Genomic DNA, 13,391 nt, shown 5'->3' with positions numbered 1-13,391 from the left:
ACTTAACCAATTACAAAAGCCTCCAATCTATACCTATCAACCTGCCTCAATGAACATGTTTCTGCTCCATATCAAAGTTTCAATAAGCCTTTTCTTAACATCCTAACCTAATGTCACTGTCATCAATTCCCTTCTTGTGAAAACTTCATTGCCTGATAGAATTCTTCTCCATATGTCCCGACTACTTTGACCGTTTTGGTCCAAAATACTTCCAAGATATGTAAACTGTTCCACCTGCTCTAGTTTTTCCCCTCCTATTTCAACAATTAACTTAGCCTTTCCCTATCTGGATAAGAGCATAACCTATGTTTTATTTAGCGTTATTAAAATACACATCATTTTCTGTCCGATCCAAGTATTTTTCCTAAATTACCTGACTAATAAGGGTGTCTTAGGGGCTGGGAAAGACCAAGTACATATGCATCCACTAGTGCCGTCTTAACAGAGGAGATTATTTATGAAACTTCAGTATCCCAGATTTTCTTAAAGAGTCATTAAGGAAAAAAAAAACTAAGCATATACATACCATTCTAATGAGTCAAATTACCACAGCTGAAATACCTTATTTCTTATAATTTTTCCATCTTAAGAATAACAATTTTCTAGGGTTCCCTAAAAAAAGCAAGAAAGTTTAAAATGGAGTGTTATAGAAGTTTAGGGCCAGCCACAACCAATCTGGATGCCTATCAACAGTAGAACATCTAATTGGTACACAAGCAATGATGAGCTGCCTTGCAGTAATACCTAACAGGAACCACCCATTCAGTCCCACGATAAAATTAATGTTGGGAGCATTTTGTTGATTGCCTGAACTTCTATATTTAATTCAAAATTATTTTTCCTCTTTGAAGAGAATTATATATTGCCTTACTTAAATCAATGATTCTCCCAGTAGAGAACTAGGGACCAGAGTATCGGAAAGTCGAAAACTTTTCCTGCAAAAAGTTGTCCATGACAAACAATTCCAAACATGTTATACACAGATAGGAACACAAAAAAGTTTAACTTACAGCAGCAGCTGATGGCATATCATGGGAATCAGGAGAAGGGTGCGTTACATCTGCACCTACAACCATCATTGGTCTTTGGAAGCAAGGTAGCCTATAAGTGGAATAAAGAAAAGTAAGATTTTTCAGAATGATGACACAAAAGGATCCAGTCAACAATTTTGTGTAACTAGAAAAATCATATAGAATGGCAATAACTTAAGGTATAAATAAATGAAGGTAAACAGATCCTAACAACATAGTTTGCCAAATTGAGGAACTCCAAGAAATAATGCAACAATCTCCACATGCTCGAAAGTCAATGTCAACATTCATAAAGTGTTCATCTTTAGAAGATTACACAATGACTATGTTTTCTTCCTAAACAATAAAATACAATAGTAATGATAAAAAACATTCATTAATTTTGTTACCCATCAACACAGGGGTATTTACCGAGATTATGTAAAAATTTCATTCTTCATTCCATTCCTTCTTATACCCTTCCTCTTGGCACAAAAACCAAGGGTGGGAACTCTAATGCCTTCTCATCTTAATAAGTCTTCTTTATCAAGGGGTTACTATCAATTCCCTCTTCCTTAAATGCTTTTTTCACTAGCAAGAAATAATGAGCTCTACGGCCTCTCAATAAAGAAGAAAGAAGAGGGCCACTTTGTGGCCGAAACACGCGTGTTCGACGCACTTCCTAGTTGCTTTTTACCTGTGTCCAGATTCTCCCAGAAGTTGGGCCCTTTTGAGTGTGTGTGCGTTTCTCGAGTGCTTGTGTGTGTATTTGGTCTGTGCCATCCACAGAGTGTGTGCTTGAGAATATCCTGGAATCCTTAACGGGGTCTACTCTACAGCCTCGTGAAGGATTCCATCTCCATCTGAAATTCTTTAACAGGGTCTCACAGCCTCGTGAAGGATTTCAGACAGGATAGTGTGCGTGTGGCTGTGTGTTGGTCCCTGACGCGGATTAATCTCCCGTAAACCGCCACAGAGTGTGTGCTTGAGAATATCCTGGAATCTTTAACGGGGTCTACTCTACAGCCTCGTGAAGGATTCCATCTCCATCTGAAATTCTTTAACAGGGTCTCACAGCCTCATGAAGGATTTCAGGCAGGATAGTGTGCGTGTGGCTGTGTGTTGGTCCCTGACGCGGATTAATCTCCCGTAAACCACCACAGAGGGTATTCTGGTCGAGAGGTTGTGGTTGGTCCCTGACGTGATTCCCGTCACACCAACACAACAATTGGTCTGACGAGAGATTGGCAACTAATCCTTACGGCCATTGGAGTTTTCTTCCCCTTTCTTCTGCTTTTTTCACTGATTAGACTTTGCTCCTTGAACTAAAACTACCAAGTGCTGCTTGCCCAATGTCTGGTTATATTATGTGTGGATCACATTGGTCCCGGCAGGACACATTCCATCCCTTCCCATCCTGCCCTGTTTTCTCAAAGTACCCAAATGTCAATGATTATCCACTGGATAGTTTTTTCCTGTCACAGTCAAGTAATATATTAATTAATAAACTAAGCTGATGACAGGACAAAGTGGCAAAAACATCAATATTTTAGTATGGATCATTTCCAAATTGGGAAAGGGGATTGATTACATGAGAAGGTGAAGGATTTGTAAGAGTTCTACAAAAGATAAATTATACTGAGCATATTAGGCGTTTCCATAACAATCAACTACATTGAGCACATTAGGCTACTCCACAAAAGATCAACTATACTGAGCATAGTAGTCAGAAATATTGATGAAACCAAAAGACATCAAGGGAAGGTAAAAAGAATGCTAAAAAGAATTTTATGGCAAAGAAAATATGCAATGCCCCAGTAAAATTTTAATATTCAAGGAAAATGAAAGCAAGAGTACCATTTAAACTTTTTCATAGAAGTTAAGAGGAAGGTGTCTGATATACAAGGTTAAATTTTACACCAACTTGAAAACTAATAAAGCTGAATATTAGGGTTATTGAACTTTAACGTCAAATGGGTCAGAGGTAATACTGTAAATCAAAGATTACTGCATTCAATGGTAAACAACTCCTTAGGAGAAAATTATTTTAGGAATAGGAAAAAGAATGTAACATATTACAATAGAAAGTAACCAGAACAATGGTGTTCCATAGATTAGCTAATGAACCTATTGCAGGAAATGGGAACTTATCAGAGTTCTGCAGTTCTCACAATTGCTAGATTGAGTCAACATAACATTTATTTTCCACCACAGTAATAGACATTATATGCAAACTCAATTACTCATGATTAAACTCAAATGACCCCCAGACACTAACTCACTCTCCAATACTGATTTTGGAAAAAAATTATATCAATTATTAGTATATTCCTTCATCTACAACATACACTTTTTACGTATTTCAGGAGTCCATTGTATTCTTTGAGTGCCTACTTTGTATCAAGCCCCAATCTTTATCTCTCTTTTATCACCCTGCTTAGTACTTAGTTTGATTTCCTTTATGTCCATTTTACTTTTTCCATCCTTAACACCCACGTCTCAAAGCCTCAAATTCACACCTTGCTTCAATGAACCATGTTTCCACACCACACAAAACCATGCTCCATATCAAAGTTTAAACTAGTCTTTTCTCAACATTCTCATTCAATGCCAGTGCCATGAATTCTCTCCTTTGCATAACACATTTCTTTTTATTGAGTCCCCACCACTTTGAATAACTTGGCCCAAAAGACATCCTAAATAGGTTCAACCCGCACTTGTTTTTGACCTTAAGTTTTAACATGTAACTTAAGCCTTCTTAATTCTAAAAAATGTCATAACCTGTGTTTTGTTTACATTGATTCTCATTCCATTTCTTCCCATCCCATACAAAATGCACTCAGCAATGATGGTAACCCCTTGGCTGACTAACCAAAGCTTGATCATCCATAGAACTAATTGACTTTACCATTACCCCACCAACTTATAGTCATATATCCAGCTTTTCCCTAGCCTCTTCTATCATTTCCTCTGTGTATTCATTGAAAAGCATAGGTGATAATAAACACCCGCCTTACTTCCTTTTCATTACATCACCCATTCCAACTCACCATCCACGAAATGTACGGTAAGAATACTCACAACTAAAAAATTGTGCTTAAAAAATTGATCAAAATAATATCATTTTGTTTCATTTGTCACATTCAAGTTTTTCTCTAAATCACTCCACTAATTTTGCACACATAAACAATGCCCTGATGTTTGCTGGGATACCACCAAACTTAAGATATGTGCATCCACATTATATTCAAAATTAACATCTGTACTTTCACAGAGGTTCTCGAGTCCATGAAAACTCCGTGAAATTTCCTTCATTAAGGATTTTATTCCAGTATTTCTATAGTTTCTCCTTTCATAATTTCCAATGCATTAGAAACATAAAAAACAGAATTGATAACAGGCATCTTACTCCAATAAGTTGAAATGTTCGCATCTTCTGCAACCAGAATCTTTAACAGCTCTCACATGTAGTGTTCTTCCATGGATTCAGTAACTCCTTGATCATTAGCTGAAGAATGGAGATATCACATATGAAAGCAATAATCTCTCAATCATCTAAAACCAAGATGTCCTCATTGCTGTGAGACAGAAAATTATCACACGAAAGAACAACCTTTTCTGGAAATATTTTTTACTCAGACACTCATTGATCTATGGAAAAACTTTTGTCTTGAAGTAGTCATAAAAATTTCCTGATTCATTCAAGCACTTCCAGGTGCACTGTAATAGTGAAGTGATGCATTTGTTTCCAATCCCTTCAATGAACCATGGGTTTTTTTGCCCTTCCTTATCACCAGAAGATCATTATTTTACATCTTCATGCGTTTCCACAGCATAGAAACAGTAGTAATGTTCAGTTACTGGTTGGGGGCCTGAGTTCAAAACTGGATGACTCTGGACAACTCCTGGAGCTTCATGCAAGCAGTGTGATTTTTTTAATGGAACCAGAACTTAATAAAAAACTCGAGGCAACACAGGGAAAGGAACTGTACCTAACCCAATGAGCAAATATCACCTGATATATAGAGAATGACCTGAGTATATCCTCGTCCAAAAATTATCAACCTACATACATTATTATGCTGGGGGTGGTATATAGTAACAAAATTGAAAAAATTACTAGAAATTTTAGACTAAAGTAAACTCTCGATTACTAGGGCTAAAGGATGCATGAGAAGGATGGAAAGTATGCACATATAATTGATAAACACCAATAACTGGAACACGTGCAAAATACAGTTGTGATATCAACATATATACGGACACTTGCTTTTACCATACCTTGTATTCAATTCATGGAGTTTGGCAACGTTAAGTGCAATTTTAATTTTACAAGAACACTTAATATTCAGCAAGTGAATAGCAGAATATTTTTCTCAGAAAGCTAAACCAATCATTTAGCTAAGAAAAAACAAATGTCTGGCGTAGGATGAGTGTTTACAAAAGATCACTGATATGGTTTCATATTAATCATCTGATACCAATTAAAACATTGCAGTGTAATTAGTTAATGACTTATTTGTTACATAATAAAACTATGTATCTGCTCACCTTAAAGGAGAATATGGAATTATCAGGTCTAGTAAATGTGAGGGAAATGATAATGGGAAAGCACAGATAGTACAAGAATACATCTCATATGGTCATTCTTAAAGAGGTCTCAAGGATCTCAATTTCACCTTTATGAATGAATGTTTAAATTAACACATTAAATACAATTTTATGGAAGACTACAAATTTCAAACTTGTATTTTAAAAAAGTATTCAAGTTTAAAAGCATTAAATTATCTACATTGTAATATCATACCATCACTCCATACGATTGTAATTTTATTAAAATTTTGAGGTGCTAGGATGAGAATAGCATTGGTAATCCACAAAACAGATAATCTGCACGGACAGATTGAGACTACTGCATTTCATTTTTGGCTGGGTACATGACTTTAATGTGAAATATGAACATGCTTTTCATCAGCCTTTATACTAATTACATTACTTAATAATAGAAAGTATAATAATGCACTACAAACCTATTATCAATTGTGTGATTCACTCCATTCAGTTTTGAATTGACTTTCAATAGAATATTGCTTGTGGTGGCTGGCCTCAACCCTTGTATGGTGCTTCCTTTCACACACTGAGTTAAAATTCCCATTTTGAGTTCTGCCACTTGTTTCACTTTCGCTGCACATGTAAAAGAAATACACAGAAAAAACTAATGGATAACTAGTAATAGTATTTATGGGAGGCGACTGACAGCTAAGGTCATTGGCACCATTAGGGATGGGTGGGAAAGAATGAAGGGTGGAGAGAAACCCAGCGTCGGCATTAGCCTTCACGAAAGGCGCCAAGGGGTCCGCAGATTAACGTCCCATCCGACGGACGGCGTACTCACTCAAAGTGCCCCCCACAAAGCACCTCAAGTAGGGATCAAGACACTGAAAAATATTCGACGCTGCTGGGATTTGAACCCGTGCCCTCTGGGTAGGAAGCCAATACGATAGCCACTGCACCATCTCTATCCCCCGAATGTATTACAAAGATTGTAGAAAAATGTAAACAAACACAGGTACACATATACACAAATACGCCGGTATTCATAGAAACATGCATGCATGATTGACCTAGTTTGAATCTTTTCTGAAAAGACATAACCAAGAGGATACTCTGAATGGTTCTTCCCCATCATCACCAGATGTCAGCACTAGTGCAACGATTTTACCATGTAATCCTTTATGAGTAAACACGTAACAAGTCAATGTTCTGGGAAGAGATCTGTGGTGTGATGCCTCTCTGTTGTTGTTCCCATACAGTAATTCATGAAAATGGAAAAAATTGATAACTGAGCAATGATTAGCTTCGTAAAGAAAGGTATGAAAGCAAAGGTAATTCCTGATGACTTTCAGAACACCCTGGGAAACACTGCTCCTTCATATTCAACTGTTGCCAAGTGGACAAACAAGTTTAAGTTTAGTCGGGACAGCTTAGATGATCCATGTAGTGGTCAGCCAAAATGTGCCACTACCCCAGAAAGTATTTTTAAAGTGCATATAATGGTCACGGAGCATGCCCCACTGAAAGTGAGTAATCGCTGAAGCTGTAGAGATGTCACCTGAACAGACATATCACATTTTAACAATGAAATTGGATATGAGAAAATTATCTGCTAGATGGGTAAATGAAAATTATCCGCCGCAACTCTTGATGTAGGATCACAAATGAAAGAGAATGGAAATTTCCAAACAATGTTTGACTTCTTTTAAGAGCAGCAAACAAGATTTTCTGGGCCAGTTTGCGATCACAGATGAAACTTGGGTCTCCTACTATATCCCAGAGACAAAACAGCAGTCAAAGCAGTAGAAACATTACAATGCAACGATTTCAGAATGTAAAAATCATTAAGAGGCCTTGGTAGCTTAACTGGCTGAAGCACTTAGCCGGACATTGAGGGATCCCGGTTTGAATCGCAGTCAAGGCAAATGATTCTTACGCTCTGAAATTGTCGCATTGTAATGCACACTTGGCAGATGAATCCAATAAAATTTACTGTCGCCGCATCTCTCAGTTTCTCGGAATACGGTGGAAACATGTAGATTCACCACCACCAAAGAAAGCAACGGCAATATGGTTGGCTGGAAAGGTGATGGCTTCAGTATTCTGGGATGCAAATGGAATTCTGCTGAAAGATTACCTTACCACTGTCAAACAATGCTAACCTACACTGGGCCAACTACAGCAAAATATACATGAAAAAAGGCCAGGTCTAGAAAGGAAGAAAGTCATCTTTCATGAAGACAATGCCCACCCACACACAATTGTCACTGCCATGGAAAAAATGCATGAACTAAGATACAAATTGTTTCTACACCCGCCTTATTTGTCTGAATGGGCTCCGTACCGTAGGATTCTTATCTCTTTCCCAATCACAAAATTTTCCTCGGTGGATAGTTTCTCTTCAAACAAAAACTAACAACCAAAGTAGACAGGTATTTTGCAGGCCTGAAGGAATTTTAACTCTTGTATGTTGAAAAGCATCAGTGAAATTGGACACCTTTGTCATTCCCCTTGTCTGAACACAGCCTTATCCCCACCACTTCCACCTCAGCAGTATGTGACATGCAGGTGTTGAAAAAGTCCCCCTCTTCCTCTGATATACTCCAATTTTGAGCAATCCGTTAATTCTACCCAATTCACTCTATTAAATGAATTCTTGAAATCTAAAAAACATACAAATACATCCTGATTATATTCAATACTCCTTTTAATTAGTAACCTCATTACTGCTGAGGCATTATGCTTGTCTCTCCTCTTTCTGAACCTAACTTGACCTTGACCCCAAGTAACAATTTACCCTTAACTGCTCATTAAATAAGCAGCACTTGAGCTGCACACACAATCAAACAATCTTTTTTTTTTGGGATTGCAACTAACACATCAGATGAAATCTTCCAACCAAGTTCCTTCCTCAAAAATTAGCCCATAAAAACTCTTCCTTCCATGTTTTCCTGAATGCTTCAACAGTTCAATGGGGATGTTATCAAACCCTAGAGCCTTATTGGATATAAATATCTGTGATTTCCTTTCTCTATTACTGTCCAGTATGTCTGGGCCTATGCTATACCCTATATGGACCTAAGCTACATCCCATCCATGAAATAACACATAGAATATAATACTGGAATCTGACCAACTTGCTGGGAAATAAGGGGAGGCACCTTCTTCCACTCACTACAAACATTCTGCCAGTACAGCAAGTAAGATGATTAAGTGCAAGAGAGAAAGACAGTGGTGCTGTCTGTCTGATACCCAATGGTGGAGGTCCATACATTATATTCTCTTAATATGACATGTATATAAAATAAGGTGCATATTACACATGATAATAGTATAATAATGTAGTAATAAATAATACACACCATACTGTCCTCCAAACGGTGACACCACAACCACTACAATCTGGAAGTTCTTATTTTTGGCAAAATCAAGCCATACTTCTGCTCTTTGTTCCCTTCGAGTATCAAAGGATACTTTGACAGGGGGGCAGAATGCCATTCCAACTTTTCTTGCAGCACTACTCATCTGTTGAATGAAATCCCTGTTTTGAACAAAAAATAATATTATGAAATTTATACAGGTAAATATGCAAAATAGACAATTGACATCAACATTGTCAACAGTCTACTGGTTCGGGTGGTTTTCCCGGGAATGTATTAAAAAAGGAAGCGCTGATTTTTCATAAACCTAACTAACACAACATTCATTAAATACCCTTGAACCTCATTATACAGTCATTCCAATTTTATTCATTCTGTTGACCTCCCTCAATTTCCTCCAATTTTGCACCTCTTTTCTTACCTCCACCTTGTTTGTAAAAAATTCTCCCAATCACAATTTTCAGCATCCTATTGCTTCTCAGTCTCTCCTGCATTCACTTTTCCTTCTTTCCTTAATTCCCTCCCTACATCTATCTTCACCTATAAATTGTTAATTGGTCTTCTGTTTCAAAGAACATTTTTCCGGGAAACATGACTGGCATAGACTTCACAATAGAATGAGGGCTACATTGAGATTTGATTTGTTGAATGTTTTCTCAGCAATCTAACTTGTACGTAAATGAAGAAATTCCTGCACTTAACCTATTCTGACGATGGGACAGAGTAATAGCCCATTCAAAATAATGAATGAATAATGGAAACTTTTGTAAATAGTAAAAAATAACACAAATATCAGCTTGGAAGATTTTTCAAACAGCAGAAAATATAAACTATATTAGTTGAATAGATCTATTGAGTGAATCTAAATAAAAGCAATACATACTGAATCTTATCATCACGGACATAGGAATCTAAATTGAGGATTGCCCAATTTGTCAGCTGTTGTCCTTGGATAAATGCCTTTCCATTCCACACACCATGTCTTGGGGCTACTAATTCCTACAATCAAAGGATAAACAATTTTGAAAAATAAGTTACAAGTACCATACTAAGTCTTACTTGGTATCTTAAGCATTAGTATGAATTCTAATACAGACCTTATATTCAATTTTTTTAAGTGATAACTAGATTTTTAAACAAAGAAGGTTGGAAAAATTGTAATCAGTATATTTAAATCATACACATTTTCTCAAGAGGATAAGGGGAAGACATTATCTGAAAATCCAAAGGGATAACATGACTATTTGATGATACTGATTACGCTATTTGGCTATTTAATGTATTAAAAAACCCCACTACTATTTTGAATAAAAAACAGATAGTCACATACGGTGACAACAAAATAAAGAGCTGAATGACTCATCTTTAAAAAAATATTTAATGGAAAAATCTGGAACCAATGAGGAATAGCAATAATGAACTGTATTAGCATTAGCAAAGCAGGAATGAGCACTTTTCTTCATTATATTTAATGTTTACATCATGAAAATGATACAAAATCAAAGGAAATAATTCAGAAATATATTACCACAGAGAAAATTACCATGCTACTGTATACTTGACAATAATACCATTGTGAATGAAAAAACAGAGCTACCATTTCACTGATAGGTGATTTCCAATCCAAAGCTATTTAATGCTGGCTGAGATCTGAATAGATCTAAGGAGAGTTGTGAATAGCTTTACTAAGGTCACAGTGGTCATAGAAGTGATGGTAAATTATTCTAAAACTTAAGTATTATTAGAGTGAAAACTGATAAAATAGAGGAAAAGATTTAAAGGCAAGGAAATGCTGGCAGAAAGGTTGTTGGTACATTAGGCATAGAATATGACACATGAATGTGCGCCTAAGGCAGCAGAAGTGATGGTGAAATGCAAAGGAAGCCTTCTATAATAAGTAGAGCATATAATGAGATCCCAAAATAGTGAGTAATGCCCAAGGTACAGTTCGTTGCTGCCATTTCAAATATAGATGTAAAATTAATTGGTCTAAGCCTATTTGTGGCACCCACAGTGATGGTTCAATATTAAGAGTGAGTGAAAAACTTCATAAAAATGAAAATCATAAAATTTTATCTCTATTTTTTGTCATGCTTATGTATGATCATCTCAGGCTGCCCCATCACAGTTTCTAGTAGTATGAACTTTTCATCGATAGTTTGTTTTCCAAGGGACAATTTTAGCCAATCCGCAGCATCATCATTGGTTTTAAACAGATTCTGACCACCTTCTGGAATCACAGAATTTGCCCTTTGCAATTGATTTTGACATCAGGGTTTGTGCTGGGTTGGCAAGGTCCAAAGAGACCAGCACAAAAGGTGCTCAATACCAAATATATCATTAGCATTATTCTCTCCAATTAAGTCGAAAGCTGAGTTGCCCAGACAAAATACTCTCAAAGACCGTAACTTAGAAGAGAGAAAAAGCATACATAGTTTCATTGCTCAAAACCGACCTTGACACACAAGGATATTTAAAGAAATAATGAAGAATGTTTAATGCAATAGAAATACATCAGGACTGTTCTATAACCTTTTTTCTGTCAAAATACTTGCTGGATATGCTACCAAAATATGGTTGAAAGGGAATATTATTGAAATGTTCATAAAAATATCTTAGCCACCTTTCCACTTAAAAAGAAGTGACAGCAAAACAAACTCATTTTATTCTGATTGCGTCCATATCCTTTGGTCATTGCCACTGAGGAGATGGTAACTTTTAAGAGGTTCTTACATTTTCAGCTAAATGGCAGTAATGATAAAAATGTCAAGCAATGGACAGAATCTGAGTAATTGAAGTGTTACAGGTCTGTTTTAAATAGCTCATGTAAGTTCATTAGTCCTACAGTTTGTTTGTATGCAAGTAACAAATTTCCATGTCTATTTTTCCTGTCACCACATTCCCAAACGTAGATTTTAGGTAATTTGGCATAGGTAATATGGCTACAAATATGACACCACAATGCACACAATTTAGTAAGAATTTAAAAAAATAGTATTTCAAAAATTAAAAAGAAAAAATAAATTTTTTGGAAGTATTTGCATTATTAAAATATATTCTCAACCCATGCTAAGATGCATAACCTCTAGATGGAGGCATGCCATGATCAAGATTTCAAAGTAATGTAGTTACTGATATTGATCAACAAAAATATTTACACATATTATTACATTATTACAGTGCATGCTATGAAGATCCTGGAATGACATTATCATTCATAGTTTTCCAGTTGATATCATTATTCCTAAGATTAACTACCAAAAATGATGGCTACAATTTCCCAAAAAGTCATGGCAATCAGCTATTAGGTAATAATGATTTAAACACTGATTACTCATCATGAACACACTGAAGTGATTCATTTGGGCATGGAACATGAGCCGTCATAATATCATGCCAGTCTACTGTACATTAGAAGGCCCAGAAGTACCCGGCCTGACCTAGAGATGGCGGCAGTTGTTTGAAAAATATATCTCTATAAAGCATATGTCTCTCACGTTTGAAGACGCTACGTTGTTTAGTATTTGCTTGGCAGCCATCAATAGTGAACGTCTTCAGTGAATTTGTGAAAATGGAGAAAATTGGTCATCACTATGTGATACAATACTTTTATTTGAAAGGCCTCAGCCACACCAATATAAAAGCTGAACTGGATTCTACTCTGGGTGAGTCACCTTCTTTGTTAACAACAGGAGAATATTGGGTAGCCGAGTTTAAACGAGGCCGTACGAGCTGTCAAGACAAGCATCGCATTAGTCGACCAAATGAGGTGACGACTCCAGAAACGGTGAAGAAAATCCACAAAGTGATACTGGATGGAGAGAATCCACTAAGTGGATACTGAGAGATGGTTTGAGAAAGCATGAGTCAATTCACTGAATATATACAAGTAAAGAATAATTATTTGGGAATAAATTGGAGAAAGTAACAGATAAATATTAAGGAAGAACATCCCAATATGAGGACTGTCACAGGTCTTAAGGAGAAGAGCATGTATTTATTTCAGTTCAATCCGAAAACAGCACTTCTGCCTTTAAATTGGACTTTTAACAATTATATAACAAAGGCAAGTACAAACACCCAATGCCTGTAATTTATGCAATGTAAGAAATATATCTTAAGCAATGTATAAAATAATACATTAACCTTATAGGAAAAAAATGTTAGCACAGGTCAGTATGCAGAAGCTAGTAAAAGGGGGCTCATATATTGCTGAAATAACTTATGATGTGGCTTTTTTTTGCTTGTCAATGCCAAAAATGATGTGCATGTACATTTCTAGATAATATTATGGATAACTATAAAATGCACTATACCATAAACAGCCTGATATTCCATAGCCCATTTGTCATTCATTCACATTAAATATTAGTTTGTGAAAATAGTATTAGTTTATCCTGCAAATGAAACCTAATTTTGCACATTTCAATTTACAAGAACTAACAGG

The 13,391-nt window shown here is 36.1% G+C and overlaps 1 protein-coding gene across 3 annotated transcripts in view; it reads right to left on the bottom strand.

Annotated features, from left to right (window-relative positions):
- Positions 1–13,391, bottom strand: part of LOC139687112 (protein argonaute-2-like) — a 58,569-nt gene that overhangs the window by 7,400 nt on the left and 37,778 nt on the right. For all 3 annotated transcript variants that reach the window (XM_071584229.1, XM_071584228.1, XM_071584230.1), the window contains exons 12-15: positions 9,828–9,943; positions 8,927–9,105; positions 6,041–6,194; positions 1,011–1,101 (exon numbers count right to left, since the gene is read on the bottom strand). In XM_071584229.1, coding sequence (XP_071440330.1) covers positions 1,011–1,101; positions 6,041–6,194; positions 8,927–9,105; positions 9,828–9,943 — 540 coding nt within the window. The remainder of the gene's footprint in view (positions 1–1,010; positions 1,102–6,040; positions 6,195–8,926; positions 9,106–9,827; positions 9,944–13,391) is intronic.

This window comes from Hetaerina americana, unplaced genomic scaffold, assembly GCF_022747635.1.
Source record: "Hetaerina americana unplaced genomic scaffold, ioHetAmer1.1.p SCAF_17, whole genome shotgun sequence".
Taxonomy (NCBI): domain Eukaryota; kingdom Metazoa; phylum Arthropoda; class Insecta; order Odonata; family Calopterygidae; genus Hetaerina; species Hetaerina americana.
This window is presented reverse-complemented; position numbering and strand designations above follow the sequence as displayed.